This window comes from Phaeodactylum tricornutum, chromosome 10, assembly GCF_000150955.2.
Source record: "Phaeodactylum tricornutum CCAP 1055/1 chromosome 10, whole genome shotgun sequence".
NCBI classification, from domain to species: Eukaryota; Bacillariophyta; class Bacillariophyceae; order Surirellales; family Neidiaceae; genus Phaeodactylum; species Phaeodactylum tricornutum.
The window spans coordinates 342,021-367,552 of record NC_011678.1 but is presented as its reverse complement, the minus strand read 5'-3'; the positions used below and the strand labels follow the sequence as shown (position 1 = coordinate 367,552).

The 25,532-nt window shown below is 47.5% G+C and overlaps 14 protein-coding genes across 14 annotated transcripts; 8 read left to right on the top strand and 6 right to left on the bottom strand.

The window, feature by feature from the left end:
• Positions 1-189: 189 nt before the first annotated feature.
• PHATRDRAFT_36405 (predicted protein) lies at positions 190-1,367 on the bottom strand (the record flags this gene model as incomplete). Its single annotated transcript, XM_002180776.1, has 3 exons — positions 190-660; positions 687-1,042; positions 1,268-1,367. The coding sequence occupies 3 exons, from the start codon at positions 1,365-1,367 to the stop codon at positions 190-192; spliced, it is 927 nt and encodes a 308-aa protein (XP_002180812.1).
• Positions 1,368-3,124: 1,757 nt separating this feature from the next.
• Positions 3,125-5,286, top strand: PHATRDRAFT_46446 (predicted protein; the record flags this gene model as incomplete). Its single annotated transcript, XM_002180959.1, has 3 exons — positions 3,125-3,217; positions 3,400-4,839; positions 4,861-5,286. 3 exons carry the CDS (start codon positions 3,125-3,127, stop codon positions 5,284-5,286), a joined length of 1,959 nt encoding a protein of 652 aa, XP_002180995.1.
• A 228-nt stretch (positions 5,287-5,514) lies between these two features.
• PHATRDRAFT_36403 (predicted protein) lies at positions 5,515-6,138 on the bottom strand (the record flags this gene model as incomplete). Its single annotated transcript, XM_002180775.1, has 1 exon — positions 5,515-6,138. One exon carries the CDS (start codon positions 6,136-6,138, stop codon positions 5,515-5,517), a length of 624 nt encoding a protein of 207 aa, XP_002180811.1.
• A 508-nt stretch (positions 6,139-6,646) lies between these two features.
• Positions 6,647-7,264, top strand: PHATRDRAFT_36402 (predicted protein; the record flags this gene model as incomplete). Its single annotated transcript, XM_002180958.1, has 1 exon — positions 6,647-7,264. One exon carries the CDS (start codon positions 6,647-6,649, stop codon positions 7,262-7,264), a length of 618 nt encoding a protein of 205 aa, XP_002180994.1.
• A 1,296-nt stretch (positions 7,265-8,560) lies between these two features.
• On the top strand, positions 8,561-9,381 carry PHATRDRAFT_46445 (predicted protein; the record flags this gene model as incomplete). Its single annotated transcript, XM_002180957.1, has 1 exon — positions 8,561-9,381. One exon carries the CDS (start codon positions 8,561-8,563, stop codon positions 9,269-9,271), a length of 711 nt encoding a protein of 236 aa, XP_002180993.1. The 3' UTR covers positions 9,272-9,381.
• On the bottom strand, positions 9,353-10,359 carry PHATRDRAFT_46444 (electron carrier protein). The gene has a single exon (XM_002180774.1). It carries the CDS (start codon positions 10,176-10,178, stop codon positions 9,471-9,473), a length of 708 nt encoding a protein of 235 aa, XP_002180810.1. The 5' UTR covers positions 10,179-10,359; the 3' UTR covers positions 9,353-9,470.
• A 378-nt stretch (positions 10,360-10,737) lies between these two features.
• On the top strand, positions 10,738-12,693 carry PHATRDRAFT_56588 (predicted protein). The gene is made up of 3 exons (XM_002180956.1): positions 10,738-10,905; positions 11,014-11,751; positions 11,827-12,693. The coding sequence occupies exons 1-3, from the start codon at positions 10,779-10,781 to the stop codon at positions 12,597-12,599; spliced, it is 1,638 nt and encodes a 545-aa protein (XP_002180992.1). The 5' UTR covers positions 10,738-10,778; the 3' UTR covers positions 12,600-12,693.
• Positions 12,694-12,713: 20 nt separating this feature from the next.
• Positions 12,714-13,874, bottom strand: PHATRDRAFT_36398 (predicted protein; the record flags this gene model as incomplete). The annotated part of the gene is made up of 1 exon (XM_002180773.1): positions 12,714-13,874. One exon carries the CDS (start codon positions 13,872-13,874, stop codon positions 12,714-12,716), a length of 1,161 nt encoding a protein of 386 aa, XP_002180809.1.
• A 742-nt stretch (positions 13,875-14,616) lies between these two features.
• On the top strand, positions 14,617-16,934 carry PHATRDRAFT_36397 (predicted protein; the record flags this gene model as incomplete). Its single annotated transcript, XM_002180955.1, has 2 exons — positions 14,617-15,238; positions 15,277-16,934. 2 exons carry the CDS (start codon positions 14,617-14,619, stop codon positions 16,932-16,934), a joined length of 2,280 nt encoding a protein of 759 aa, XP_002180991.1.
• A 231-nt stretch (positions 16,935-17,165) lies between these two features.
• On the bottom strand, positions 17,166-17,868 carry PHATRDRAFT_13096 (predicted protein; the record flags this gene model as incomplete). Its single annotated transcript, XM_002180772.1, has 3 exons — positions 17,166-17,292; positions 17,347-17,677; positions 17,796-17,868. Coding segments are annotated over 3 exons (531 nt in total), but the record flags the coding sequence as incomplete, so codon positions are not given.
• A 627-nt stretch (positions 17,869-18,495) lies between these two features.
• Positions 18,496-21,588, top strand: PHATRDRAFT_46440 (predicted protein; the record flags this gene model as incomplete). The annotated part of the gene is made up of 1 exon (XM_002180954.1): positions 18,496-21,588. The coding sequence occupies one exon, from the start codon at positions 18,496-18,498 to the stop codon at positions 21,586-21,588; it is 3,093 nt and encodes a 1,030-aa protein (XP_002180990.1).
• A 189-nt stretch (positions 21,589-21,777) lies between these two features.
• PHATRDRAFT_36394 (predicted protein) lies at positions 21,778-22,725 on the bottom strand (the record flags this gene model as incomplete). The annotated part of the gene is made up of 1 exon (XM_002180771.1): positions 21,778-22,725. The coding sequence occupies one exon, from the start codon at positions 22,723-22,725 to the stop codon at positions 21,778-21,780; it is 948 nt and encodes a 315-aa protein (XP_002180807.1).
• A 507-nt stretch (positions 22,726-23,232) lies between these two features.
• On the top strand, positions 23,233-24,509 carry PHATRDRAFT_46439 (predicted protein; the record flags this gene model as incomplete). Its single annotated transcript, XM_002180953.1, has 1 exon — positions 23,233-24,509. Exon 1 carries the CDS (start codon positions 23,286-23,288, stop codon positions 24,507-24,509), a length of 1,224 nt encoding a protein of 407 aa, XP_002180989.1. The 5' UTR covers positions 23,233-23,285.
• Positions 24,510-24,764: 255 nt separating this feature from the next.
• On the top strand, positions 24,765-25,532 carry PHATRDRAFT_36392 (predicted protein; the record flags this gene model as incomplete). Its single annotated transcript, XM_002180952.1, has 1 exon — positions 24,765-25,532. One exon carries the CDS (start codon positions 24,765-24,767, stop codon positions 25,530-25,532), a length of 768 nt encoding a protein of 255 aa, XP_002180988.1.

Below are 25,532 nucleotides of genomic sequence, written 5' to 3'. Positions count from 1 at the left end.
CCGCAATTCCCCTATCTGGGCCAAATCCGAGTTTTTCTAAGTAATATTTTTTGAGCGCGAACTCCTCCTAAGTAACAACACATCCAATTAGGAACTTATCCTTTATATTTTTCTATGATTGTGTAGAGTTTATTTCTCATGCATGGCTAAGTCATTTCAGCATGTACCAGAGTCTCAGTTCATTCAAGTTCAAGGCATTGAGTGAATCCACAGTAGGAATGACACCTTTTCATCAGCAGAGAGGGCATCCTCCTCATCAACAGAGGGGGCATCCCAGTCATTCAAAGCCACAGTGCCCTGAGATTCAGGAGTCTTACCATCTTCCAGATCAGTATGGTCAATATCAGTGGCATGCTCAAGCATCAGATCATAAATATATTCAAAGTCAGAATCATTGGCACTCTTCCCCACATGGGTACAAGAGTAAAGCTGGACATTGCCAAGGAACAATTTCAATTGCGGATGCAAACGGACAGCAGACTTAAGACAGACAATTTTCTGATGATCAGGGAGTTGAAAGTCAGTAATGTGCTCCAAGTCATAGATGACGTTACACCAAGTTGTGAGAAAAGCAACACAGGTTTTGGCTCTTGAAGTTGCAAGTGAGTACAGGGTCAACTTTGTCTCAATAGACATAGCCATAATTTGCGCATTAATATCCTTGCCATGTGATGCAACCAGGTCACAGCTTGAGCATCCAAGTCATCAATGTGTAGAATACCGCGTGCATGAGAGGTCAACAGGGTATCACTGAATATACCAAAGACAAAATTTTGCATCTCCAAAAAGGTCTCCACTTCCTCATCAGTCTGAGGAACATAATCATGATCAAGAACAAGCTGGACACCATGAATGCGGAGCTTGATACAAATATTTGTACTCCAAGTCACCCAGAGATGGTCTTCATTGAACAAAGGGTATGCAACAGAGTGATTCTTAATGGTTTTTCGAAACTTTGCAGCAGAACTCTTTTCCAGAGTACTCCTAGCAACAGAGGCAACAACAGATGTAGCCGGGGCAGCTGATGCAACAGGGACCAATGCTGGTTGCTAGTATTCAAGCATAGCTGGTGTCAACACAAACCAGGTAGCATTTGTAACATTGGGTCCTTGGGCAAGGAACCAAGTGATGATCTTTGTGATCCAACCCTGCTGGGCAGGCAGAAGGAAAGTACGAACAGTAGTGGATGTACCATCTCCAGCAACTGGTGTCACAACACCAAATGAAATGGTTGCAAGGCGCGTCTCATTGATAGCAGTCAACTCACTAGCCTGAGTAATTCCGTACTCCGCAAAGAAACAACAATAGGGCAAGTCCAATAACGTGGCACCCAAAAGGTTAACAAGGACATGCTCAAGCGGGTCCATGTTCAAAGCAGGAATGATTCTCAAATGCAACTGTCGGGTCATTCACACAACAATATCTTGTGCACCAAGGACAAACAAGACAAAAATGCAGTATCTTGTGCACCAAGGACAATCAAGATAACAATTTATTTGATCAACTTGTCAGCAGACCGAAAACAACAACAGGTCTTACCCAACGGATTGTCTTATTGCCGTTCTGTCACAGAACCAGACAATTCCCAAACAAACGGGAGCAAAGTGATTAGCAATCCAAGACTGTTAATCTGTCAAAGTCAAGTATCTCCTGGCTTCTGAAGACAGCACAAGGTGATCAAGACTTGTCTGGCTTCTAACAAAGAGAGACAAACTAACAAAAATGGTTTTCACACAATTGTTGTAAAGATTTATAAGCTCTAAACTAAAGCAAAATCTATTCAGTTTCATGAAGTTCCATGGTGCCAAAACCACCGTGGTCCAGTTCCACTGTCTTAAGCACTACCGTGGACCATTTTCATCAATCTCACGGTATTGTACACGCTACTGTGGGCAAGTTTGTCATAGTAACCACGCTTCCAAGCATGGTAACGGTCAAGACCCAAAACAGTCACATGATGTATTTGGACATTCAACTGTCCAGTCACCAATCCAAAACAATCATTGTTGCAATCTGTGACCAAACACACACAATTAGTTTTGGCCAACTTGCCTTGGGTGTCATGACTCAAGGCATGCGCGCAATTGCGCAATGCGGTACTCAAAACCAACTTTGCAGTTGACAACTTACCCAGTTCTTCTGCATGTACAGTTGTCAATGTAATACACATTCACTCTGGGTGCTATTGCAACTGGGTTGTTCCCAAAATGGTAAGAGGTACCTTCTATGTAGTCAGTAAAATTGATAAACAGGAGTTTCATAAGAAGCCTGTGGTAGAATCAATCAATAGACTGCAAAATTTTTGAGGTCCTTTGACAACTGATGCCAGACCTTGCTGTTGTTAATGCTACACCTCTGTGAGTGCTTGATTATTCCTGTAAGCAAAGTTCATATCCTCCTTGTTCTCCAGTGTCAAGAAGGACTACCTAGGACCAGTCCAATTGGTAGGGAGGTATGGACCTCATGCTTGAAGAATGTCAAGAAAAGAGAGTTTTGAGTATTGGCTTGCATAAGGGCACACAGTATTTGGGTTGTGGTGCGTTTGCCCAACAATTCCAACACAGCTGGCTTTGGACAGGTGTTGCCCCAGTTAAGCATTCACAAAAATCATGTGACTGTTTAGGGACTTCACCATTGTCATGCACAGAAGCATGACAACTGTAATAGATGTGCCCACCATATCTCCTATGTTAGGAGCCAGACAAGTCTTGATCACCTCATGCTGCCTTCAGACGCCAGGAGATACTTAATGTTGACATAGAAACAAGAAAACTAGATTTATTTGATGATGCAATTGAAATGACTTTTTTGTTTGGTGACCACAGTTGGTTGATAGGGATGGCAAAAAGACTATCAAAACAAATGCGTTGCATGTATTAGGGACTTTCTAATGCAAACTAAACAGGCAGTCCCATTTGTCTATTCCCATTAATGGTGCATTTGGAAATTGTTGCATTCAGGTGTTTAATATGCAGTATCCATGAATGAATGCAAAGCTGACTTTATAAATGCCAACACATATGTATTGCTTGCCAAAAAACGATTAAAGCAGAATTCCTTGACAAAGCAAAATACAAGTTTCTATGCCTTTTCAGCTTAGGACCTGCACAGAAGCCCTGAAATTATGAGTTGTTATATTTCCCAAGTGTCGGAGGTCGTAATCGTTTGGAATGGCAAATGCGAAGTGGACGAGTCTTCTGATCAATTTGTTCCATATGTGATCTAGTAGAGTTGACAGTAATCTTAAGTTGTGGGTTGCTTGTCTCTTAGAACGTAACAGTCTAAATACCACGTACTGTACCATAATTTTTGGATAAAAGTGACAGTGAGTGAAAATAGGCGCTTTTGCATGAGTATGACTAAGAATGACCTTGCCCATAAATTAGATAATGTTAACAGGAAGACAATTTGATGGAAGATTTCTCGTCCAACGAGTCCAAAACAGTAACGCCTGTCTTCGTTCTGACTAACACAAGAAAAAAACCGAAAAATGACCGTCTTCACGCCAAAAAGCCCAAGATAATGACAACAGTAATAAGTTCGCTGATATTCCATCCCTCTCCTTTGCATCTGAGGACGCCTTCACTTTCGTTTCCCATTGTCTTCTTCAACTTTATGGCTATGGCACCAGCAAAATTATATCGCAAGTCCTCGAGTGCGAATAAGATACAGCGGCAACAGAGATCGAACTCCAGCTTTCAGTTTTTGACATGTTTGGGTCGGTACGGTGTGGTATTCTGTATATTACTCGCCGCTTTGTGGCTCACCATCCTTTGGCGGAGTCATTCAACACTGCTCAAGAAGAGCGCAATCAATGATGGAGAAACGAAGAGTGCTTTAGGTATTCCACGTCTACCATTTCAAAAGAAAAATCTTGATGATCTGCCGAAATTGCCGACGCCGAACGACGCTGCGACTTGGAGACTACCACCTGGAATTGATGCCATCTACGAGAGAGCAAAGCGTGACGACCAGCTTTGTAGATCATTGGAACCAGACGGCTTTACCGGCTACGATGTATCAACAAGAATACATTATCAAAAGGACACCATCGCCACCTTGCCAGCTTTCGGATTTTTGGTGGATGTCGAAGCTTGGAACACTTCCAAATCCATCGGTGACCCTATAGCGGAACCATCAAGATGGCAATGTGAGCTCCCTGCCGACACAGAATGCCATGAATCCCAATTTACTGTCGTTTTCATGGCCTATAATCCTGATCGACTTGGTATAACACTGAACATGATTCGCAAAATGTTGGAAGAGGAAGAGTGGAACGACATAGTGTCGGAAGTCGTAATCGTTTGGAATGGCGAACGCGAAGTGGACGAGTCTGAACACGGCAGAAAAGTTCTAGTTTTCGCCAAAGGTCACAAACTGCGTATAGTTTACCCGCTGAAGATGGGCTTCCCCAACGACCTAATGAATCGATATCATCCAGACGTTGTTCAGGTGACAAGCAAGGCGATTCTATACTACGATGACGATGGCCCCTTTTATTCTAGCGCTGCTGTTCGAGGAGGCTTTGAGCTGTGGAAACGCCATTCTTCGGCGCAGATTGGTGCCATGGCGCGGCAACTAGATTACGGACCACGGCAGCAGAAAGAGCGCACGGAACTCGATCCTAAACCGAACGATTCGTTGTTTGTCACCCACTGTACGAATGTGGACGACAAAGTCAGCTATAATTTTCGATACTTTGCCAACTACGATGCAAATATGGTGCTTCCTTCGGGATCATTTCTGCACGTTAACTATTTGTGCTTTCTATGGCACCCCGTTTTGGCACCGATACGTGAGTTTGTTCTGGCCCATCCAGTGCACCCTGACGATATGACGGTAAGTATGATTGTTTCCCAGTTGAGTGGGCGGGCTCCACGGGTCTATTCACGCAGATTAGGTTCGCGGGATAAGAGCAAACAGGAACGCAGACAACTGCGCAGAATAGCAGATTCCAACGCAACGCTTAGGGAAGACGACGAGGATGATCCTGATACCGGTGTTATTCCGTCGTCGGAGCAGCGACGTTCACTGATGCACGGAATTGATTGGGACGCAGGCAGTGGTATGAATGACGCCAAGCAAGTATGGGCAGATCTACGAACGATTGCAGTGAATGCGCTGGTTCGCTACTTTGGTAGTCTCAATTCGGGGTCGATTGGGTGGTGTGAGGGGACCGAACACTACAATCCCAGTATACCTGGCAAGTGTCAACCTGTCATGGCCAAACAGGGCATGTTGCCTTGGATGAATGCAGACAACACTCACAAAGATACTTGCCCCTGACGCAAATCTGAGTTTTGCAAAAGTGTATTTGAACAAGTCTCATGCATAACGGTGTATACGCACATAGCTATATATACCTGGTTTACTCTACAGTATTATCCTGCTTTCTTCTTTCATCGCGACATCATAGTCGTGACGAGAACGTCGTACTCGTAGTGTCCCGTCCTGGAAAAGTGCTTGCCAATGTCCCGACAGCTATTGACTCGCATCGTCAAGAGAATCGGCCGTCTAGCAAAGTGGTTGATCTTTCGGCGAAAAGACGGTGTGTATAGCAGTCTTTCCATCCATAAATTTGTTCTTGATACGAGTCCTGGCTAGTTTGACGCTGGCTTGAACCATGTATCGGATACTCTCCCGTTCTTTCTTGACCTGTTCCGCATCATTTAATTTTTCGATCCGTTCCTCATTTAGTGTAGCCGTAAGCTGTTCATTCGAAGCCTTTAGTGCATCCAAAGCCGATTCCGCTGTTTTGCGGGCACGTTGTTCTTCCGAGAGCTTAACGCGCATTTCAGTGATTTTAAATTCTAGGTCAGGAACTTTGCCATTCAGCTCCTTCAGTTGTGCTTCCATGGAAGTCACGTTGCTTTGAGATTCGAGTAGCTGTCCCCTGGTGTGCTCCAGCAATTCGGTAAGCTTCTTATTTCTATGGTTGTCGCCGTCGCTGTCGTCGTTGCTTGTTTCAATACTGCTGTCGAACCGTCCAAGCTTTGGTTGGTCAGCCATCGTACTCATATGCGAAATACTACGGCCCATAGCGCCGTGGCGGGTCGCCATTTGTCCCAGAAAAGCCTGGCTTGCTTCATGAAGAAGCACTAGAGATAGAAGGAAAAACAGACGAGTAACAGTGTCCATGGTTGCGTTGGTAGTTACCAATGATACGTACGATTGGCTACGACTAATAAAGAGTGTGCGCTATATTTTACTTTTCATCTATCCCCTCGGTACAACGGAATAACGGCTGGAAACTCAGATGCATCGAATTTGGTAGCGAGCGATACGAATAGTCCGTGCTAGCATTCTAGCTTTTCTCTGTCACCAAAGACGTAACAGTAAAACAACGTAAACATGGAAAGACATTTGAAAAGGATTCAAAGTGTATTTGTCTTTTGAGTATTTAAAATGTTTACTGTTTCGGCAGGTAGCTGCCGTCGCATTTTACTACGTTAGTGTTTGTTAAAAGCTTTTTTGCCACTGCATTTCGATATTAGCAGGACTGTAGAAACAGTTAGGCTCATTCGAACCGGAAGCAACCAGCGACGTATGACTGCCATCGCAACTGTCCCTGTCGAGCAGCCGGGAGTACGCTAGTTCACTTCGTTCCTGATTTTAACATAAACATCCATACTACCCTTTATCCACCATGGTAGGTTCGCTGGTGTATTGTCTTTCTATTGTTCCATTTTTCTTCAATCTCACTACCCGCAGCGAACCTCCGGACCAAAAATTTCTGACGATGAAGGAAGACCAAGATCCCAGCGATGACAGTTACCCATCCCAGATGCAGTCATCGCCTTTAACTTCCTCATTTCGAGGTGACGATACTTGGACTAAGGGTTCCATTACACCAAATTTACTTTCCAAAACCCGACTGGACAACCAACGTCATGACCATCATTGGATTGTGATAAGTATACAGTCTGTATTTCATCGATTCGTCAGCGTTGTTCACCGAATACGACACACACGGTGGGGAATACCAACGCTGGTCATGGTTATCATCATGCCTCCCACTCTTCTATTTATCCCCATGCTGGCCCTCGCCGACGCGCTGTTGCATTTGGCGCAGGTAATCGTGGCTACTGTTCCACACTACGACGATGGCCTCTCCCAACTAATTTGGATTTGGGATTGGATTTGGGGGCAGATATTGAGATCCGTGGACGGAAGGAGGCGTCGACGATTCCTGATTATCACAGGGACTCTTCTATCGATCACAACCCCCCACACGAAGCAACGGCGATCACAATACGATAAGTGAAAAGCCGAAACGTTCACCGGCATGAATGGTACGTATCTAGAAGCAGCCCAATCCTTTGGATGCAGCAGATATCGAGAGTGATGAATTCCTGTAAAATACACAATGATAGGTCGTTCGAACATGAACGATAGCGCTAAGGTTGACTCGTTTTTGTTTGCAGAGTTTCTGCCCAGGATGCTAATGAAAAGTCCTACTCCTCGTTCTAACACATTTGTTTACGCCTTTTTAGGTTTAACGGACGCTACGGAGAGCAACCACTTTCTTGCAAATCAGCAACGTTAGATTATTTTTCAAGTTTGTGGCATTTGCTGCCCCGCTAATCACTTTGGCCACTGGACTACCTTTATTAAAATAACAAGGTGAAAACTCATCAGACTTCTCTCATACCATGAGAAGTATTTGAGTTATAGCTCGACAATGAGTTGAAAAGAAATTGACGTAAATTGGTTCAAGGTCGCTCAGCCTGTCAGAACGGAATATTGTGGTCATTTTCTCAAACAGGAGAAGGTCAATTGGCAAGAACTTCCAAATACTCTTACTCGTGATATAATCGGCCATGCTTAATGATTTGCTGCAAATCAGGCAATACTCAAAAGTGCTCATCAAAAGTTGACAATAAGGCTACGATAAATTAAAAACCAAACAAGAACTCATGTGAAGCAGAGCCTTCTTCCCAACTTCTTATACGTCTCGTTTCTCTGACTGCAAGCTATTTCTCAGAGGGTCAAAAATTGGATCACCGAGATTAGGAGATTTTCTGTATTAGAGATGATTGCGCCATGAAACGGATTGATGTCGGCCAACCAGGATTGGAGCCAATCCATGACCTTACAGCTACATTACAGCAGTGAAGCCTCAGGAGTAAAGTCAGTGTTCTTCACATGGACTAATTTTCGGGCTAACAGTAAACCCCTCACAAGATGTTTCTTGATTGGATAATGGTATATATACTATTTTCATCTTTTTTATAAAACGCTATGCACTTTTCCAATTTTCTGTCTCGATCTCTTGTGAGGACGTACGCAGAGATGTTGACAGTGAATGAAACCAAAGAAACTGGAATGTCTCACAGCAATCGAAATCCAATTTCGCAGCCGTGCTTTTGAGGATGTTTTCTCTTTCCTAGATGTACGTCAGCGTTTCTGAACACTATATAATAATAATTGTAAATGGCTTGATTGTCTGTTATATACATATATCATCACGTGGCTTAGGTTTGGCGTTGTGGCCTCCGGGAATCGTGTCAAATTTGAAAACACCCCGACATTGCATAAACTAATATCATTTTGATTATATATGACTTTTTCCTGCGCGGATAGATCGACGACGATGTTTCCGGCGTTCATTCCACACGGACGCCAACCGACAATGGAGGCAACAACCATAACGCCCAATGATGTGCTTTGTGGGAAAGACAAGACCTACGGACGGCACCCTGGCAACCAAGTTTTTCGTCAATTGATTGAAGCATCAGCTCATCGTTATGGAACCGCTCAATTGAAGCAAGAAAAGATGGATATGACGCAAGAGATTGTGCAAAATATGAAGGAGATTTACCATGCTCGGTTTCTCACCTTAAAAGGGGGCGAATGGCATGAAATCTCCTTCGGTGCTGCACGAGACAAGGTCAGCCATGCACTCCGTTTTGCGGCTAAGCAGTCTTCTCGCGAGAGCAGTCCAGTGAGTGGCGATTCGAATGTCATTGTAATTCCCTCTTCCTCTGTATTCCCTCAGCCCGATCGAGATACAGTGACAACACAGTTCCCTGCATTGTCTAACATAGTTCAGCGGCAGCAAGAGCTTCTACGTCACCAGCAAGGGACAGACGATCTTGCCGACTACCATGATATCACACCGATTGCTTTAAGTCGGAACTACAGTAAGACTGCTTCGGAAGAACAAAGCCACGCATTTGACACTCTACGAAGTTCCGACATGACTGATTTGCTCGCATCTTCAATGGACGAAGACGAATGGGAGATTGTGAGATCTATGGCCCAAAGTTAGCAAATGCATTCAACTCAAGGCAGCGTCTCACGATCCCAGCCGTCCCCACTTGTTCACTATTGCAGAAAGCTCATTCAATTTCAGACTGAAAAGGCTTGTAAAATATTTTTCAACATTCCCTAGCTATTGCCATGGATACTATACTTCGGTGCAGTATTTATGAACACTTGACAACCTAGTGGCATCAGTGAAGATGAGGTCAAGGAGACAATTTGTTGTTTTTGTCCTCCTCGACAGATCTTTCTCTCGCTATCTTCTTTTGCATTGTCTTTTGCCGAATCAAGTCCTCGTACTCTTGTCGCTCTAGCCAATTCTTCTTAGCTGCTCGACGGTATTTGACGAACCCAACCATGCCGAGCAAATTATTGTAGAATCCCATGATAAAAGATCGAAAAGAATAAAACTTTCCGGAGCTAACTGCCTTGTTCTTGACTTCCTTCACCTGAACAACGTACTCTTCACCCGGGGCCAAATTTCCGGGTACATTGGTTTGACAAGGTCGAATCCATTGTCCATTGACGAGGCATTCGCAGGTGCCGCATTCCCCTTTGCCACATCCGTACTTGATAAATTGATCGGCTTGGGTCGCGACATCGCGAAGTGGCTGCCCTGCCAAGGCGACGGTCGCGCGGGTCTCGTTGCCTTGCTTGAATATAACCGGGACGTTTCCCTTGAGCCCGATTTGCTTGAAATCTTTGATGCCCCCATTTTGGTCGGCCAAAGTCTCCTTCTTCTTCCATTTGGGTTCGTATCCCTTGTTTTTTGGCGCAGGTTTGACTGTGGCCGGCAAATAAGTGATAGAGATACGGCTCGTTTTGAAGGTTGTCAAGAGAGATGTAAACGCTCCAACTGCCGAAGCGTCGAAGAGCAAGGCTAAAGTAAAAGCGAGTGTACGACGTGCATTCATTGTGGTTGAGAGCAAATAATTCCAATTGCAAGTGCAAACTAATCGGCTAGCTTCGCTTGTCAAGAGAGCTCGTGGGACGGAACCTAGCGCCAAATATTCAAGCAGAAGAGGATGTGAGAGCCGTTGTACGAGATCGTGACAGTCAATAGATCTCTGTCTGCTCTGTTCGACCCAACTTTGTTCCACAGAGAATGTGCACCACCCATGGGTTGTTGCGGCAGACATGGCAAAGATCGAGAGACGAGCAAACGAGGCTGTTGATGGCTTCCACCAGAATGCGTAGCTAAGGAAACCATGACGTCATCAGCGGGGAGGAATGTCGCAATCGCCTGCACAATAAAGACACGATTTTCACAGAGAATAGTGAAGAAGATTGATGTCCTTCGCATTACCTACCTACCTATATAACTACAAATTATTTCCGGGTGTGTAGAGCAGATGGCTGCATATCTTCGACAGAAGTTCAACCAACCAACGGGAAATGAGCGCAAATTGAATCCTTTTTTGATGGATTTTCGTGATGGATCGGTTGTTTGTTCCTTGTATTCCTTCACACAGTTACCTGAGAGTATCGAGGGTGTCAAAAAGCCGACGGTAACCATGAAGATCCTTTTTTTACTCACCGTGTGCTTGTCAAGCACCGGGGCTTTCCAGTTTATGAAAAACTGGAAGATGCCGGTTCATGATCCTTATGAAGAAGCGGTCAAGGACAAGTTTGGGGACAAAAGTAAGTGTAAAAACCAACGGGTGTTTGTCGCAGTCGAACATTACACAACTCTTGGCTAGTAAACTTTGACTTACGATCATTCCCGATATTTTCTATCTCATTCTTTAGAGCTGGCTATTCTCACCGGTGCCTCATCGGGACTTGGTCGTAAGACCGCCATGGCTCTCCTTCGTACTGGCGAATACCACGTAATCGGTGCAGTCCGAGATCTGGACAAAATGGAAGCGGTGGCGGAAGTTGATGGGTTTGATTTGGAAAACTTCACTCCCATGTACTGTGAGTTAAATTCATTCGAATCTGTTCGCAGCTTTTGCGAAAACGTAGAAGAATTTCGCATGAGCAAGCCTATCGACCGTCTAATCTGCAATGCCGGGGTCTACCAACCTTCCCTTGAGCACGCCAAGTGGAGTCTCGACAATCACGAACAGACCATGCAAATTAACTTTTTGTCGCACTTTTTAATGATAAGCACCATGATGAAGTCAATGATGGAATCTCCCGATCCTCGAGTCATTATGGTTGGCAGTGTCACGGGAAATGACAACACCGTTGGTGGTGGTGGCGTGTACCCTATTGCCGATCTGCACGAACTCGAAGGCCTGAAGCAAGGTTTCAAGAATCCTATCGAAATGGCTGACGGCTATGGCTTTATTGGTGCGAAGGCGTACAAAGATAGCAAGCTCTGCCTAATGATGATGGCCAATTTTCTCCACACCAAATACAACAAATTGACCGGTATTTCATTTGCCTCGATGTACCCTGGTTGCATTGCCGAATCACCACTATTCCGTGAAAAGCGCCCGTGGTTCCGTAAATACTTTCCCATCTTTATGAAGTTTATTACGGGTACGTGAAAGTTTCCGTTACTTATATCACAATTGCAAGGAAGCGTCGCAACTCACTGGTTAATGTACGTTGTAGGAGGATACGTTGGAGAGCACGAAGCCGGGCAACGTCTCTTTCAGGTAGCCCATGATCCCCGATGCTCCAAGTCGGGCGTTTACTGGTCGTGGAATGGTGGACCTCGTGAAGGACGTGGGGTAGAAGCAATCGAAAAAGGAGGTCAGATTTCCGGCGGTGGTGGTGCCGGAGGTGGCTGGGATTCTATTTTTGAAAACGACCAGTCCGGGAAAGTTCTGGACGTTGAGACTGCCTTAAATCTTTTCAAGTACTCAACGGACATCACCGGGGCGGAATGGCCTGACCTGAAGGCTATCACGAGTCCATGTCCTACACTCAATGTGATTAGCGCTGTCACGAAAGGAATGGTTCAACGTGAGGAACTCAAGCGAATGCGGGAGCTTGGACGTCCAGGAATTGTTCTTGAAAGGCCCAAGATTTCAAAGCGGAAAAAGGCTGTCATGGTCGCCGACCGTGTTGTTGGGGGTGTTTTGTCGAACACGGTTGGCCGTGTAGCCCGTTTCGCGGGACGGCGTGTTCTAGGTGAAATTCCCGAAGAAGCCAAAACAGGATCCTTTCAGATCACTGAAAGCGCATCGGCTAATCTGGAAGCTTTAGAGAAAGACCAGCAGCTTCTTGAAGAAGAATTGGAAGGTAAATTTTCTGTAGAGAAGAATTCCGTTCCGGTACTCGACTCGGAAGACGAAGCTCTGTTCAAGGAGATTTTTGAGGACGAGCGTTCTGAGAAGCCATCTGTTGGTGAAATCAAGAAGTTGAGCAGCAAGTTTGAATAAATAGTTCCTTGTCACACAGCCACAGCCCGCCGTGAGAGCCAATCCTCGTTCACCGTACTACACTTTGTAAAATTAGACTACCTTCACAAGGACTATCTTACAATTAGTTGCGGACTAAAGTAGTGAAGGAACTTGTTGTGTGATGCAGTGAATATTCCCACCGCCAATAAGAATTTCTTTACTGGAAACACCGACTACTTTATGCGCAGGGAAGAGTTCCTCAAGAGTCTCGATAGCCTTGGAATCATAAACATCGTCATCAAATTGAGGAACAATTACGGCACCGTTCGCAATATAAAAGTTGATGTAAGAAGCAGCAAGTCTCTCACCAGCATGTCTAGCAGCGATATTTGGACCAGATATACAAGAATTGAGAGAATCAACTACTTCTTGGGAGTACGTCATTGGCGTCGGTAGGTATAATTTGTCCACCGTCAAGTTGCGTTCACGGGCGTCTCGCTCCTTCTGTAATATTTGCAGAGCGGCGCGGCATCGGACGTAATTTTCGGTGTCATAAACTTCATCATCCGTCCAAGCCAACAAAACGTGTCCTGGTCTGATAAAGCAGGCAAAGTTGTCGACGTGGCCGTTCGTATCATCGTCGTTGGCCAGCCCATCGCTTAGCCAAATCATCTTTGTACAGCCCGTGTTACATAAAATGATTTCCTCGATTTCTTGCCGCGACATGCTGGGGTTCCGGTTGTTATTCAAAAGGCATTCTCTGGTTGTCAAAATAGTTCCTTCACCATCGGTATGGATGGATCCTCCTTCTAGCACCAAGGAAATCGGGAGCGACTCAATCGGCTCCGCCAAAATTCCTACGTCACTTATTTGTCGGCACATTGTTGCCGCAACTTTCTGATCAAGACAGCAGGGCCAGTAACATCCTTCCTCGGCACCTCCGTAGGCATTGAAATCCCAGTCCAAACCTCTGAGCAATAACTCATTGTTTTGCCCGTCGCCATCGTTTAGAGTGACGAAAGTCGGAGCCGTATCACGAGCCCAAGTATCGTTGCTGGGACAAGTCAAGACCCGGATATTTTCGTCCAGCTTCAGCAATTCACGTAACCGGAATGTTTCCATTTCATCATTGGCGAACAATATCACAGGCTCTTGGCCGACGGTGGCAATCGTTCGCGCTACTCTTAAGACTTGAGGCTGGGCCAACGAGAGTCGAAAGGTTGCAGCATTGTGAGGAAATAAAATTAAGCACGCGGCGTGCCGTTCCCACTCCGCAGGCATTCGAATTCGCGAAAGAGACTGTGAAGCCTTCATTGTAGTCTTCTTACAATGGAAACGGTCTTCTCGTCTACCTTGTCCGCTTTGTATTAATGTCGCCAATGGGAAGTCGCAAGCATATGTCGCCGCCATCTCTAACCATGTTTCTCGGCTTTTTGGCGGTTTTCCATTTTTTGTTAGTGGACTGTGCATGATATTCTTGGACCAGACAAAACGACGACATGGTTTTGGGTCAAATGATACGGTGCAGCTGTATCACACAGACACATCCAATGTCGTCGTATTAGATAGTGGAACAGTTTGGTGGTAGAGATTTATTTTCCGAGGGAGTTTGTGTTGTTAACTTGTAAGGCGGGTGCGCCCCGTAGCCCCTGCTGCGAAACCATGTTGGTATTCTTATCTGATATACCATTGACGAGGATCTTCGGGAGCATTTTCATCAGGAAGTAAATGCACACACATTAAGACTGACCTTGCTTGCTGTTTGTCGTTTGATACCCCTCTAGTATCTACTTTTTTGGGGGGCAAGGGCGAACTTCGTGGTCCGAATATGAGTTGCAAGCCGCAAAGGGCACGGCCCTTTCGTTCCCCCACACAAACCCTGCCTGCCTTTCTCTTGGCAAGCGCTACTCTTGTATTGCTCACGTCCTTCGCAGATTCTTTTACACATGATCGGCATGCGCGATCGCCAATAAAATCAAGCCCTTTGGCCCTGCAGGAGCGGCGAGGTAGAACAGAACATGAGGAGGTTCCCTTTGGAAGCTATACCGCTCGAATGATGACGGACGATGGAACATATTCGGCTCGCTTTTTAGAAGACAATGGCCTGGAACTTATTACGGATGAGCAGGGTATGGTCACAGCACGACCGCTAGGACTCAACGATGGACAGGTTCTTGAAAAGGCTGTATCGCAACCCCAACAACACAAACAGAAAGATCAAAAAGTGGTTGAATTTGATCGTGACGAAAGAATACCATTGATCATCTCGACGCAGCCATCCATCGACAGTCACGTACAGACCGAACAGCCGGTAAAACAAGCCCCGGCGAAAAAGCATCCAATAACGGAGGCACCAGCAAAAGTGGTGCCGCAAACAGGATTTAATGTGGTGCTGACACACTGTACTGCAGATTTCGATTCACTAGCGTCGGCCGTCGGTCTCGCCAAACTCTGGAGTGCGCAAGATACTTCCTCGTCAACAGCGGAAGCCAATAAAACCTTTGATTCAGCGTCGGACGTCCCTACCTTTGTGGTCTTGCCGCGTGGCGCTCATCCTGGTGTTCAGCGATTCTTGGCACTGCACAAACACTTATTTCCAATTCGTTCGCTCAAATCACTACCTTCAGACTTATCGGGGTTGAATCGGTTGGCGCTGGTCGATGCGCAGAGACGGGATCGTATCGGACCAGCTGAGCCTTTGCTCAAACATGCCAAGCGCATAACGGTTGTGGACCACCACATCGATCAGGACTTGATATTCCAGCGACTGATTATGTAGTGGACAAGGTTGGTTCTGTATCCACGCTTATTTCAGAAAGCCTTCGTAAATCGAAAATTTTGTTGACGGAGGCCGAAGCAACGTTGTTAGCATTGGGTGTCCATGCTGATACTGGCTCTCTTTGCTTCGATTCGACGACGCCTCGAGATGCTGTAGCGCTGGCATGGTGCTTGGAGCAGGGCGCCAGTCAAGTGGCCATCGCGGAACACGCACAAACTTCGCTCTCAGCTGAACAGCAAGGTGTCTTGACGCAAGCATTGATCAATACGAACTCAACAGCTATTTATGGCGTTACCTTGTCGACTGTGCTGTTATCAGCGGACGGATTCATAAACGGCTTGGCTGCCGTGACGCAAGATGCCATGGAGTTGAGTAGCAGTGACGTTTTTCTTCTAGCGTTAGTATACGAAGCCCAAGCTGGTGGGCGTCGGCGAAAGCGAAAAGGCTCAGGGAGTTTACTGACAAGCCGTTTGTTAACCAAAGATAAGTCTTCCGCCAATCCAGGGGGAAACAGCAACAATGACGCACAGGTATTTGAGGCTGAAGCCTGGAAAGGCGGCCCCGAGTACATTAAACAGCGTCGCTTACGGTCTGCCTTTGATCGCAAAGACAACGATGATAGCGGCTTTTTGGAAGTTGATGAAATCACGGCTGCGCTAGCTTCATCGGGCGTGATTGCTTCCCCCGAAGCGGTAGCTGATCTAATTCAAGCTATCGACAAAGATGGCAACGGCAAGATTGACTTCGATGAATTTGTTGCATTTTCTGAACAGGCTGAGACAAGACAATTGGAAAGAGATGCCCTCATGTCGAAAGGATCAACGACTATGATCATCATTGGCCGAGTGAAAGCGGGAGTCAATCTCAAATCCGTCAAGCTGAACAAGCTGCTAGAAAAGTTTGGTGGTGGTGGCCACGCAAAGGCAGCTTCCGCAACTGTGCGTCTTGGTGAAGAAGCGGAAGCTTCGGATGTCTTACAGGATCTAGTCGATGAGTTGATCGAATCTAGTTTGAACGAGCAACCCACCGTCGGGGACTTTATGACGGCTCCTGTTCTTTCCGTGCAACCTGAGATGACGGAACATCAAGTTGAAGATCTGTTCACCCGGTACGACGTTCGTGCGTTGCCGGTAGTAAATGAAGAGAACGATGTGATTGGCCTCGTCACCTACAAGGAAGTTGCGGCCGCGAAGCAACGTTTGTGGAACAAGGAGCAGAAGCGACTGCGAAGAGAGCTTGAGTTGGTAGAAAAGGGCGAAGTGGTGGACGAGGCCGATCAGAAGGTAGCCCAAGAGCGACGCAAAGGGTCTACCGTCAAGGGTTGGATGCTGCAACACGTGCAGCTCGTCGAAGCTAGCAAGACAATGGCAGAAGTTGAATCCATTCTGCTTGAAAATGACGTAGGATGTATGCCGGTTGTGGCAGACGGGACGAAAAAGCTGGTCGGTATGGTTACACGAACTGATTTGCTTCGGCAACACCGATACTACCCTTCTCTGCACTATCACAATAAGGGATTCGCTAACTCGATCGCTGACCGAAAACCGATCATTGCTCTACGAAAGAGGTTAAAGCAATTCGATATCGAGGAATAGACTGTAATATTTCGCTTCATCTAACATAAAGTAAACGCAATATACTGGTATTCCTGCGGTGGCGTTACGGAGTGCGCTCCTGGCCTAACGGATGACAAGGGACGATGGAATCGACACCGGACTATCCGACAGTACTCCTCCTCGTCTTCTGGTCCAATGTGTATACAGAGATTAACAGCGGTTCGTTTGTGGGTCATGTGGGTGCACAAAGAAGAAGAACATCCACACTGCTCAGTTGTTCCCGGATTCACAGTGGTAGTCAGTCTGTGTTAATATAAGGGAAGCAATCAGTCCGTAGAGACCCAAGTTGGAAGCGAAAACTTGAATCAGAACAGTTCCCACAAACAAGGCGTCTCCACTGCTATTAACTTGACCCCCCGAATCACCCGTAAATCCCATCTTTTTCCAAGACGCCGCCATGGAAGCCTGCGCCCCGACGGCTCGTGTACCGGCGTCGGCGGCGATCCCAATGGCCAAACCGGAAGCCAGTGAACAAAGTCCGCAGCAGAGACCAGCTGCCAAATGAGAGAATGCGGAATATTGGGAGTATGTGGCGTAGCCAGTTCCGGCTTCGGGTGTCGTGAACTTTCCGTTGAGAATCACCGCAACGATCAGGCCGTAAATACCGAGTACCCCGGCCATGACAATTGGAATAATGTTCTTCATGAGCTGATCGGGAGAGTGTACGCCCATTGCCATTAGACCTTGTCCAGCTTTTGCTGTTCCGTAGGCACCACCCATGTCTGTTGACAAAGAGCGCAAAGTAAGATACTAAACAGTTCATGCCGGACCGGCATGATGCGTATCGACCACCACCGTCGTGGACGTGTTGCCCCCGAAACTCTGGCGTCCGAAACTTACTGGCAAAAACGACTGCGGATGCGACACCCGCAAAACCTACAATTGGCGCCCACGCTGTACACGCTGTAGAAAGATTGCCTTCATAGTAGTAGTCGCCGTTGTTGTTTTGATCATCGTCCGCCATTGTCGAAGCACACTGGGGTTCTTTGTTACGCTACCGCCAACCCAGAAGAAGGAAACGCCTGTCGACAGTGACGGTGATTGCCAAGGTGACCCAAACCAAACAAAAATTGTGTTGTCCGTCTCTTGTTTCTCATGAGTACATAGGCGAGGACGTCGTCCCGTCGACTCAATTCTCAGCGATACTATGCGACATATACTTATATATAGATTCGTATACGCCTATAGTAGAGAAGTGCGCCCACGTGAATTCTTTTCATAGAGCTCGTGCCCACGGCGAAGCACCTTTGCGCTGACGGTACAACAACAGACGAGAGTGAGAAATCCCCCCTTAGGGTTCAAAGTATTTCCGGATCCTTTAGCGCCTACCGTCCGGAACAAAGTCGGTGTGTACCGCGCCGCACATCGAACGATTACGAGGGCGGGGAACGTCCGAGGGCAACGATACCAATCAAAAGTATCTGTACGTACTGTGCTGCGAGTCCAAGCAGACTTTCTGTCGACAAGTATTCGTTGTACGCTGCACTGATTAAACGCATTGCATCCGTTTTGTTTCGTCATTGGGTACATTGAATTCATCATGTCGCTTCCGCCGTTATCGGTGCGCAAACGCGGCGTCAAGGATCCGCGGCCGTACGAGCCAACAACAACCCAGGCGGCGGAGGATGCAGTCGCCCGGATTATGGATTCGTTGGGGACTGCCGTTTCCCCACACTTGGGGAAAGTGAATTTACAGAAAGGACTGTACAATGAGAGCAGTGGCACATCAACACGGTACCGGTACGAGCGTACGGAAGAAAGTTGGTTGGAACGCGCGTTAACAACGGACGATGACGACGCCATGGAGACGGACGAACTCGTTACGGGCTCGGCAAATTCCAAAAAGCCGCGGATTCTGGAACGCGCCACGACGCCGATCATAAGTAACGCGAGTCACAGGTCGCAGGACCGCGACGAAATCATGTCTCCCGTCCCTCTCCGTTCACCCTCTCCCACGGATGATGCTGGGATCACCGGGAACGACACTTATCTGCGGCGTACCCCTACCACGCTGCGTACGGGACACGTGGCTGGCCCATCGTCTCGGCACGATGCTCTCGAGTATGGGCGCTATCACGATGCCGTATTGCGCTTCGTACAAGTCAAACGTCGTGTCACGGAACGCGTCGAACTCAAACAACGTTCGTTGGCACTCCAGGAGGAGAGAACCTCACCGCGCGTACCGTTCGACGACGCCATGGAGCTTGTTCCCGACGACCTTTTCATCGCGAACCGGGATGGAGATGCGTTAATCTTGGACGAAACACGAGCGGACGTTGCGTTCTTGCGTTCCTTACACAACCTCTCCTCGGACCATGTCAATGCAAGCGATGCTCGTTTGGCACGCAAAGAGGGCAACTTCTGGCTCCTCCTGTCGCATTTACGAGAGTTGAGTTTAGATACCTTGATCTGGGCTGACGATGCTGCCTCTCTACACCAGCACGAGAGTTCACTGTTGGCCTATGTTGATTCCCTCGCTGCCAAGGTCAACGCCGCCCCACTGGAACTCACGCAGGCATTGCAACTGAATACGTCTGAGTGTCCATCATTGCTTCGTCGTCGTCAGTGCATCATGCGTTGGCTGGAAGCCTGTTTTCATCAGCAGTTGCCGACAGGATCCACCCGCGCTCGCCATGCCACCATAATTTGTGATTCCAAGCTCCTGCGGCAAGAAGGTTTGCCCGAGACGGACAAGGATGCGGAAATACTGAAAAATGCGTTGGCCTTGATTTTGGCCGGACGAGAGGAGGACGCACAAATATTGGCTCGTGATAGTGGCGCTCCTTGGCGAGCGGCGCTTTGGAGTGGAGGGAAACCACAAGGTGTCGTGCACAAGCCGAACCTCGCAACCGAGACGATGGATCGGATCCCCACGGGAAATCCCCGCCGTGCTTTGTGGAAGCGCATGATGTGGAAAAATGCCGAAGCGCTGCATCAAAAGGGAAAGGCGGCGGCAGACGAAGCTGCGATTGCCGCCATTCTTTCCAATAATCTTAAGATTGCCCTCTTGAACCCATCCCTCAGGACGTGGGAGAAGTGTCTGTATGTTGCCTTCCGATGCATGATCGGTCGCACCGAAGATGACCTGCTACACAAACACAACAATCTTCGTCGGCAATACCGCCCTCCCTTCCCTGGAACACAGTTCGCACAACACGAACTCCAGCAGCTTCGTGACACTGCTGACATTGCTGCTGAAGATGAGGCCTCTGTTATTCATAATATCTTACCAAGCTCTGTTTTTGACGAAGTCAAAGATGACGATGTAGTGACGGATGCCACTTCGAGTTTTCTGGTTGGCAAAAGTTCGATTGCGTCTTACCTACAGGACTCAATGGCGGACTTGGACGATGCAGGAGAAATGCAGCTACGGTTCCTCACCCACCTGGGTTTGTACTTGGATTCACTAGCGGTAGGCACAACGCCAATCTTCATTCAAGGAGTTTCGGACTGGAAGAACAGAATGTTGTTGAAGTACTTGCAGTATTTGTCCACCCGCGAAGAACTATGGCATTTGCTTGTACTTTACGCGTCGTTGCTACCGGAGTCGGTCTTGACGTCTCAACTTCCCAATATGCTGCAAAGCCTTGACAGTCAAGAAGGCCGCAGAACGATTGTTGAACAGATGCGTGAACTTTTACCGCGTGCAGGTTTAGATTTGGTAGTTCTTCAGAATGTGGTACAAGCTACTTTGCAAACGACGGATACAGAGAATTCCTGTGTCGACACTCCCACTCGTTTGGATGTCCAAAAGATGCGCTCGATTGCGTGGCTTTCTTACAGTCAAGACCATACGGTGGATGCTCTCGTATTTTCTAACTCACTGCTACGGCACTTCCTTCTTGGGGGTCGTCGAGCGAGTGCCATACTTTTCGTCGAAGACTTTCGGCTGGAAAGTGTCTTGGAGTTAGCGGAAGGCAATGGAGAAGATGAAGCAGCGGATGTAGACACGTGGCGACGTGAACACATGGCACTGCAATACTACTTGGATGCGACTCAAGCTATTGACCACTGGCGTGAGATTATTTCTACTGTTGAAAGCACCACCAAACTTATTGATGATCGGATCGACATTGGTCGGTTGGATGAAACAGACGTCTCGGTGGCATTGAAGATCGAACGCCGTGCTTTGCTCGAAGAGAAGCGCAAGGCTAGCTTCTCTGTCGTGAGGGCGTCTAATAGCGCACTCAAAGCTCTTTCCGCCGTCCTAAAGTATAGAGGCGGGTGGTTGTTACTGGACTACGATGCCGCATCAAGGCACTGCGACCAAAACGCTCGTTCGGCCGAACTCGATGCCTTGCGCCGCAAAATTTTACCGCATTGTATTTCTAGCTATTGCGAAGTCTGCATGGAGACGGCAGTGTGGATGTCATCCTCCATGGACGATGCTGTTGCTCAACTGAGTGAAAGCCCTTCCGCTGTGTTGGATTCGCTCGACAGTCCCCAGGACGGTGAAATATCTCCAATCGCCCCTTTCTATTGGCCACAGCAAGCATTGGAAATTGCCAATGTTGTTGCATCAGAAACCTATGGTATCCTCTCTGCTTTCGGGACGGCAGAAAAGAAACAGCTCGTTTCCGATTTAGCGGAGGCGTCTGTAGCCAACCTCTTTTATACTACGAAAAGAGACTAGTATCCAAGTATTGTAATTTTCGGGTAATCAAAGAGCTCTAATTCAATTGCAAAGCTGAAGAACTAGCAGCAACTAATCCTTATCTTCCAAGGGAATCACATATTGCAACACGAACAAACAAAATCCAGCTACACTTTCGGAAGACCGTGATTCACTCTGTCGAGCTTCCGCGTTCTTCTGGCGTTTATATTAAGGAGTTTGGGATGCTACCATAGCAACAGACAGAGCACAAAGAAGCCAGATACTTGCATGCCAGCGTGCACCACTCGTAAGATCTGTTGATGGCGACTCCGTTTGAGCTTGAGGGGATCGATCTGGCGCAGTGGTTGGAGACATTGTAGGCGCCGGTACGGCGCCTCCTTCGCAGCATATTGTGAAGTTAGCTTGCAGGGCGGAGCAATACAACTGATCCTTTAAAAATGGAGCCATTTCGAACAATTCTTGGCAAGTTACATCCGGCTCGGCTACATTCATGTCTGCGTTTATCAAAGCGGCGTCGCCACAAAGGCTGCAAGTAGGCACGGGAGTAGAGACATTGACACAACCACAGTATGTGGAGGTGTGTATAGGGAGCGTTCCGTTGATTGCATCGGCGCATTCACTTTCGTCTAATGAAAACTCGACAAGGTCGCTGTAATCAGCGCAGGTGAGGGTAAAACTAGGCGGCAGCCGCCGGGTAGGTTTGGATGGCGCCGGTCCGTTGGCACACAAAGTGCAGATAGGTTCCGGTGCACCGGGGCAGCCGCAAAAGTGGGCCGTGCGCTCGATATCGCTGCAAGCGTTTTCAACCGCAATCTCGGCAAATAGTGCATCTTCGCAGGTCATATCGTTCAAAATAGGAATCTGTTTGTTGGGTTGCGCAATGCTGAAGAAACCATCGGCGCACATGGGGCAAAAGGAGCCTGGAAAAGTAGGGCAGCCACAATTTAGGAATCCTTGGAGCTGCACATCACGGCACTGGGTTGAGTTCGCGGGTGTCGAGCCAATAACCGCCTCGATGTCCGAACATGGAGCTGCACCAATTGTGCCGTTTGGATTGGAGGCCGAGCCATCCGCACAAAGCGTACACTGTTGGCCGTTCACGCGCACGGCGATCACTCCTACAAAGACTGCTACGGCACAGAAAAGTTTCCACATCTTCCACAGTCCTTGCGAAAATCAGTCTTTCACAGTCAATGAGACAAGATCTCTTCCGAGTATGATTGGAGAGTGCAACAGTGAGCTCTGGTCATTCTCGTCCGAGTTACTGACCAACAGCGCCACTCTAGCTAGTGGCTCGGTTTTGGACAGCATTGACGTTTCCAGATCTTTACTTACATCACAGATACAGATACCCCGCTCTGGAATATTTCGCCGGCGCGAACCAACAATAAGTGTAAATCTATTTTTTTTAAAGTAGGAGGATTACAAGCGGTATACCTACTAACTGGAAATGTGTTTGAATTTGATGCTCTCCTAGACTCCTCCCTTCTTTCCTTACAACTATACTAGGTAGCTAGCTAGCTAGAGCTCGAGAAGAGAGCTCTGCAGAGAGCGATACACTGATGCAGTCAAATCTGAATCTTTAAATTTGCGTTGAAGCTCGATTCCGACCACCGCCATGCCATGCCGTCTCGGGCTTCGTTTCACAACGAAACATATCAACGCGACCAAACAAAGAAAGTAAGGATACACATGTGAACTTCACGATTAGCAGCATGTCATCTTATTCTATGCAGCGCCCTAATCAGGAATTGTCGGCGGAAGAAAAAGAAGCCAAGCGTGAGCTAAAAAAACGGCTCAAGCGCTCCGTGCGTCGCCGGAAGCTTGAGGTCCGTCTACAACAAGCCAAAACGAGGAAAAACAAATCTTTGGAAGAGGAGACCAGAAAAGCACTGGATAGAATGGACCAGGAAAGTAGAAGCAATGGACATGATTTTGGGGTAGGAAAGGTTTCCGACGATCCAGATCGTCAAGGGTGCGGATCTGTCTTCTTCCCAGCGATTGAACAGATTTACCACAAACTACTTCAGTTGGTGGACTCGGAGGAAAACCCCAGCGAAAAAAAGTCATTGCAAGAGCTTAAAAGAATTCGGAACGACGAGTCTAAAACTCTGCTGCAAAACATGACTAAAGGAACTCAAGAACGAGTCATGTTTCAGAACTATGCTGCCTTACGAGGATATACGAGACTGAAATTCAACGAAAGAGCTGTGTTGGTTGCAGATTCGCTGGCGAGAGTTGAAAGTCTAGCGAAGTTTTCGCAGTCCGACGTTGAGACCTCAAGGGAACAGACTGTGGCTGGAAGACTTTGGGAGAAGCTGCACCAGATTCGGTCCCTTTGTAGCATAGGATGCGGCCCAGGGTGTGACGCCGTCGGAGTAGCTGTGTTTCTATCCAAACTCAAGCCTCGAAGGAACTTGGAGCGAGCTGTTTTGTTCGACTGGGCGATGCCAGATTGGAGTCGTATTGTACACCCTCTCGAGTCGTTGTTGCTTCCGTTGTACATAGATAGCTTAGAAACTGATTCTTGCAACGTCCTGGTCGATTGGTCTAATGAAGAGAACGAAGCTGCTAGGAGACTTGCCAGCGATAGTCGAGCTAGGTCTGATCAGGAGATATCAGTCGACTTGTTTGTCACTTCGTACCTTCTGTCCGAAACCAGGGAGAGGTGGCATTCCTTCTATGATAGTCTTACCGATAGGGCACCAGCTGGTACCCTTTTCCTGTTCGCGGAGCCAACAGCCTGGCAGCTACATACCGTGATTGAACGATGTGAGAAAAAGATGGACTTTGTATGGCTTGATTCTTCCATGCATCAGCCAGAACTGCAATTGTTGGAAGGTCGCGTTGGTCCTGCTGTTCTACTTGGTATCAAGCGAGTGGAAAGCGATACACTTCCGCAAAAAGATTGTGAACGCTTTGAAGCTTCTACTAGGTAGTTTTTAACTGTGTCTCTACCTAGCCAGCTGTAGCTATCACGAATAGCATACTCACTGTCAAGCTTGGCGCGTGAACTACCGACCCAAAACAAAATTCATAGTCAGGTGCGAGAACTGACAGAGAATGTAAATTTACCGATTTCTTTTCAAGATAGGGTACATCGCGCTACAACGAAATAACACAAAAGGAATCAAGAACAAAGCTCAACACGCCGTACAGCATCGCCATATAAACTAGGTAGCGTAGAATCCAACATGGCCGGGAAAAAAGGACCCAACGCTAAGTCAGTGGCTGGCAAGGATCGAAAGGCGGAGAACGAGGCCAAAAAATACGCGGAAGAAGCCAAGAAACGCGAAGCCGCCGAGGCCAAGGATTGGGATAAGGGTGCGAACCTCAAAAAAACGGAACGAGAGGATGCAGCTGCTCGAAAATCTGATGAGGCGGCAAGAAGAGCCAAGGAGAAGGCCGAGCTACTCGCTCAAGAAGAGGCCGAGTTGGCTTCTGGTACGACTACCAGAAAAGCATCGGCTGGTGTGGCAAAGAAGAAAAAGAAAGCGAAAAACGAGCTAGAACTACTTGAAGATGCTTTGCAAAAGGCGGCTGATAAGAAGGTTAAGAAGAAAAAGGCTGAGATGATCAAAACGAAACAGGAGACAGATAGACCAAAGGAAGAGCCTGCCCCCATGGATCCTTTGCTGGCCAACACGCATCAGATGATGGGCGGGGATGAAGCCCACGAAGTAGGACGACGAGCTAACAAGGCCCGTATGGAATCTGAAGGAACAAGCGGCATTGAAGCAGCCCTCAAGGGACTCAACGTGAAAGTGCCGACATCCGGAACTCTCGCCAAATCAGCCAAGGCATTGTACGTCGAGTTTGAGGAGCGAACAATGCCTGGAATCAAGGCGGACTATCCTGGGTTGAGGCTATCGCAATACAAAGAAAAAGTATGGCAGCTCTGGAAGAAGAGTCCGGATAACCCAGCAAATCAGATGCCTCTACCGGACGCTACCAAGTTGTAG

Bases quoted from the DNA above. Each gene is read 5' to 3' on its own strand.
- PHATRDRAFT_46444 (XM_002180774.1), bottom strand. From the start codon at position 10,178: ATGAATGCACGTCGTACACTCGCTTTTACTTTAGCCTTGCTCTTCGAC.
- PHATRDRAFT_56588 (XM_002180956.1), top strand. From the start codon at position 10,779: ATGAAGATCCTTTTTTTACTCACCGTGTGCTTGTCAAGCACCGGGGCT. The intron at 10,906-11,013 runs GTAAGTGTAAAA...CTCATTCTTTAG, and splicing joins GGACAAGTTTGGGGACAAAA to AGCTGGCTATTCTCACCGGT. The intron at 11,752-11,826 runs GTACGTGAAAGT...TGTACGTTGTAG, and splicing joins CTTTATGAAGTTTATTACGG to GAGGATACGTTGGAGAGCAC.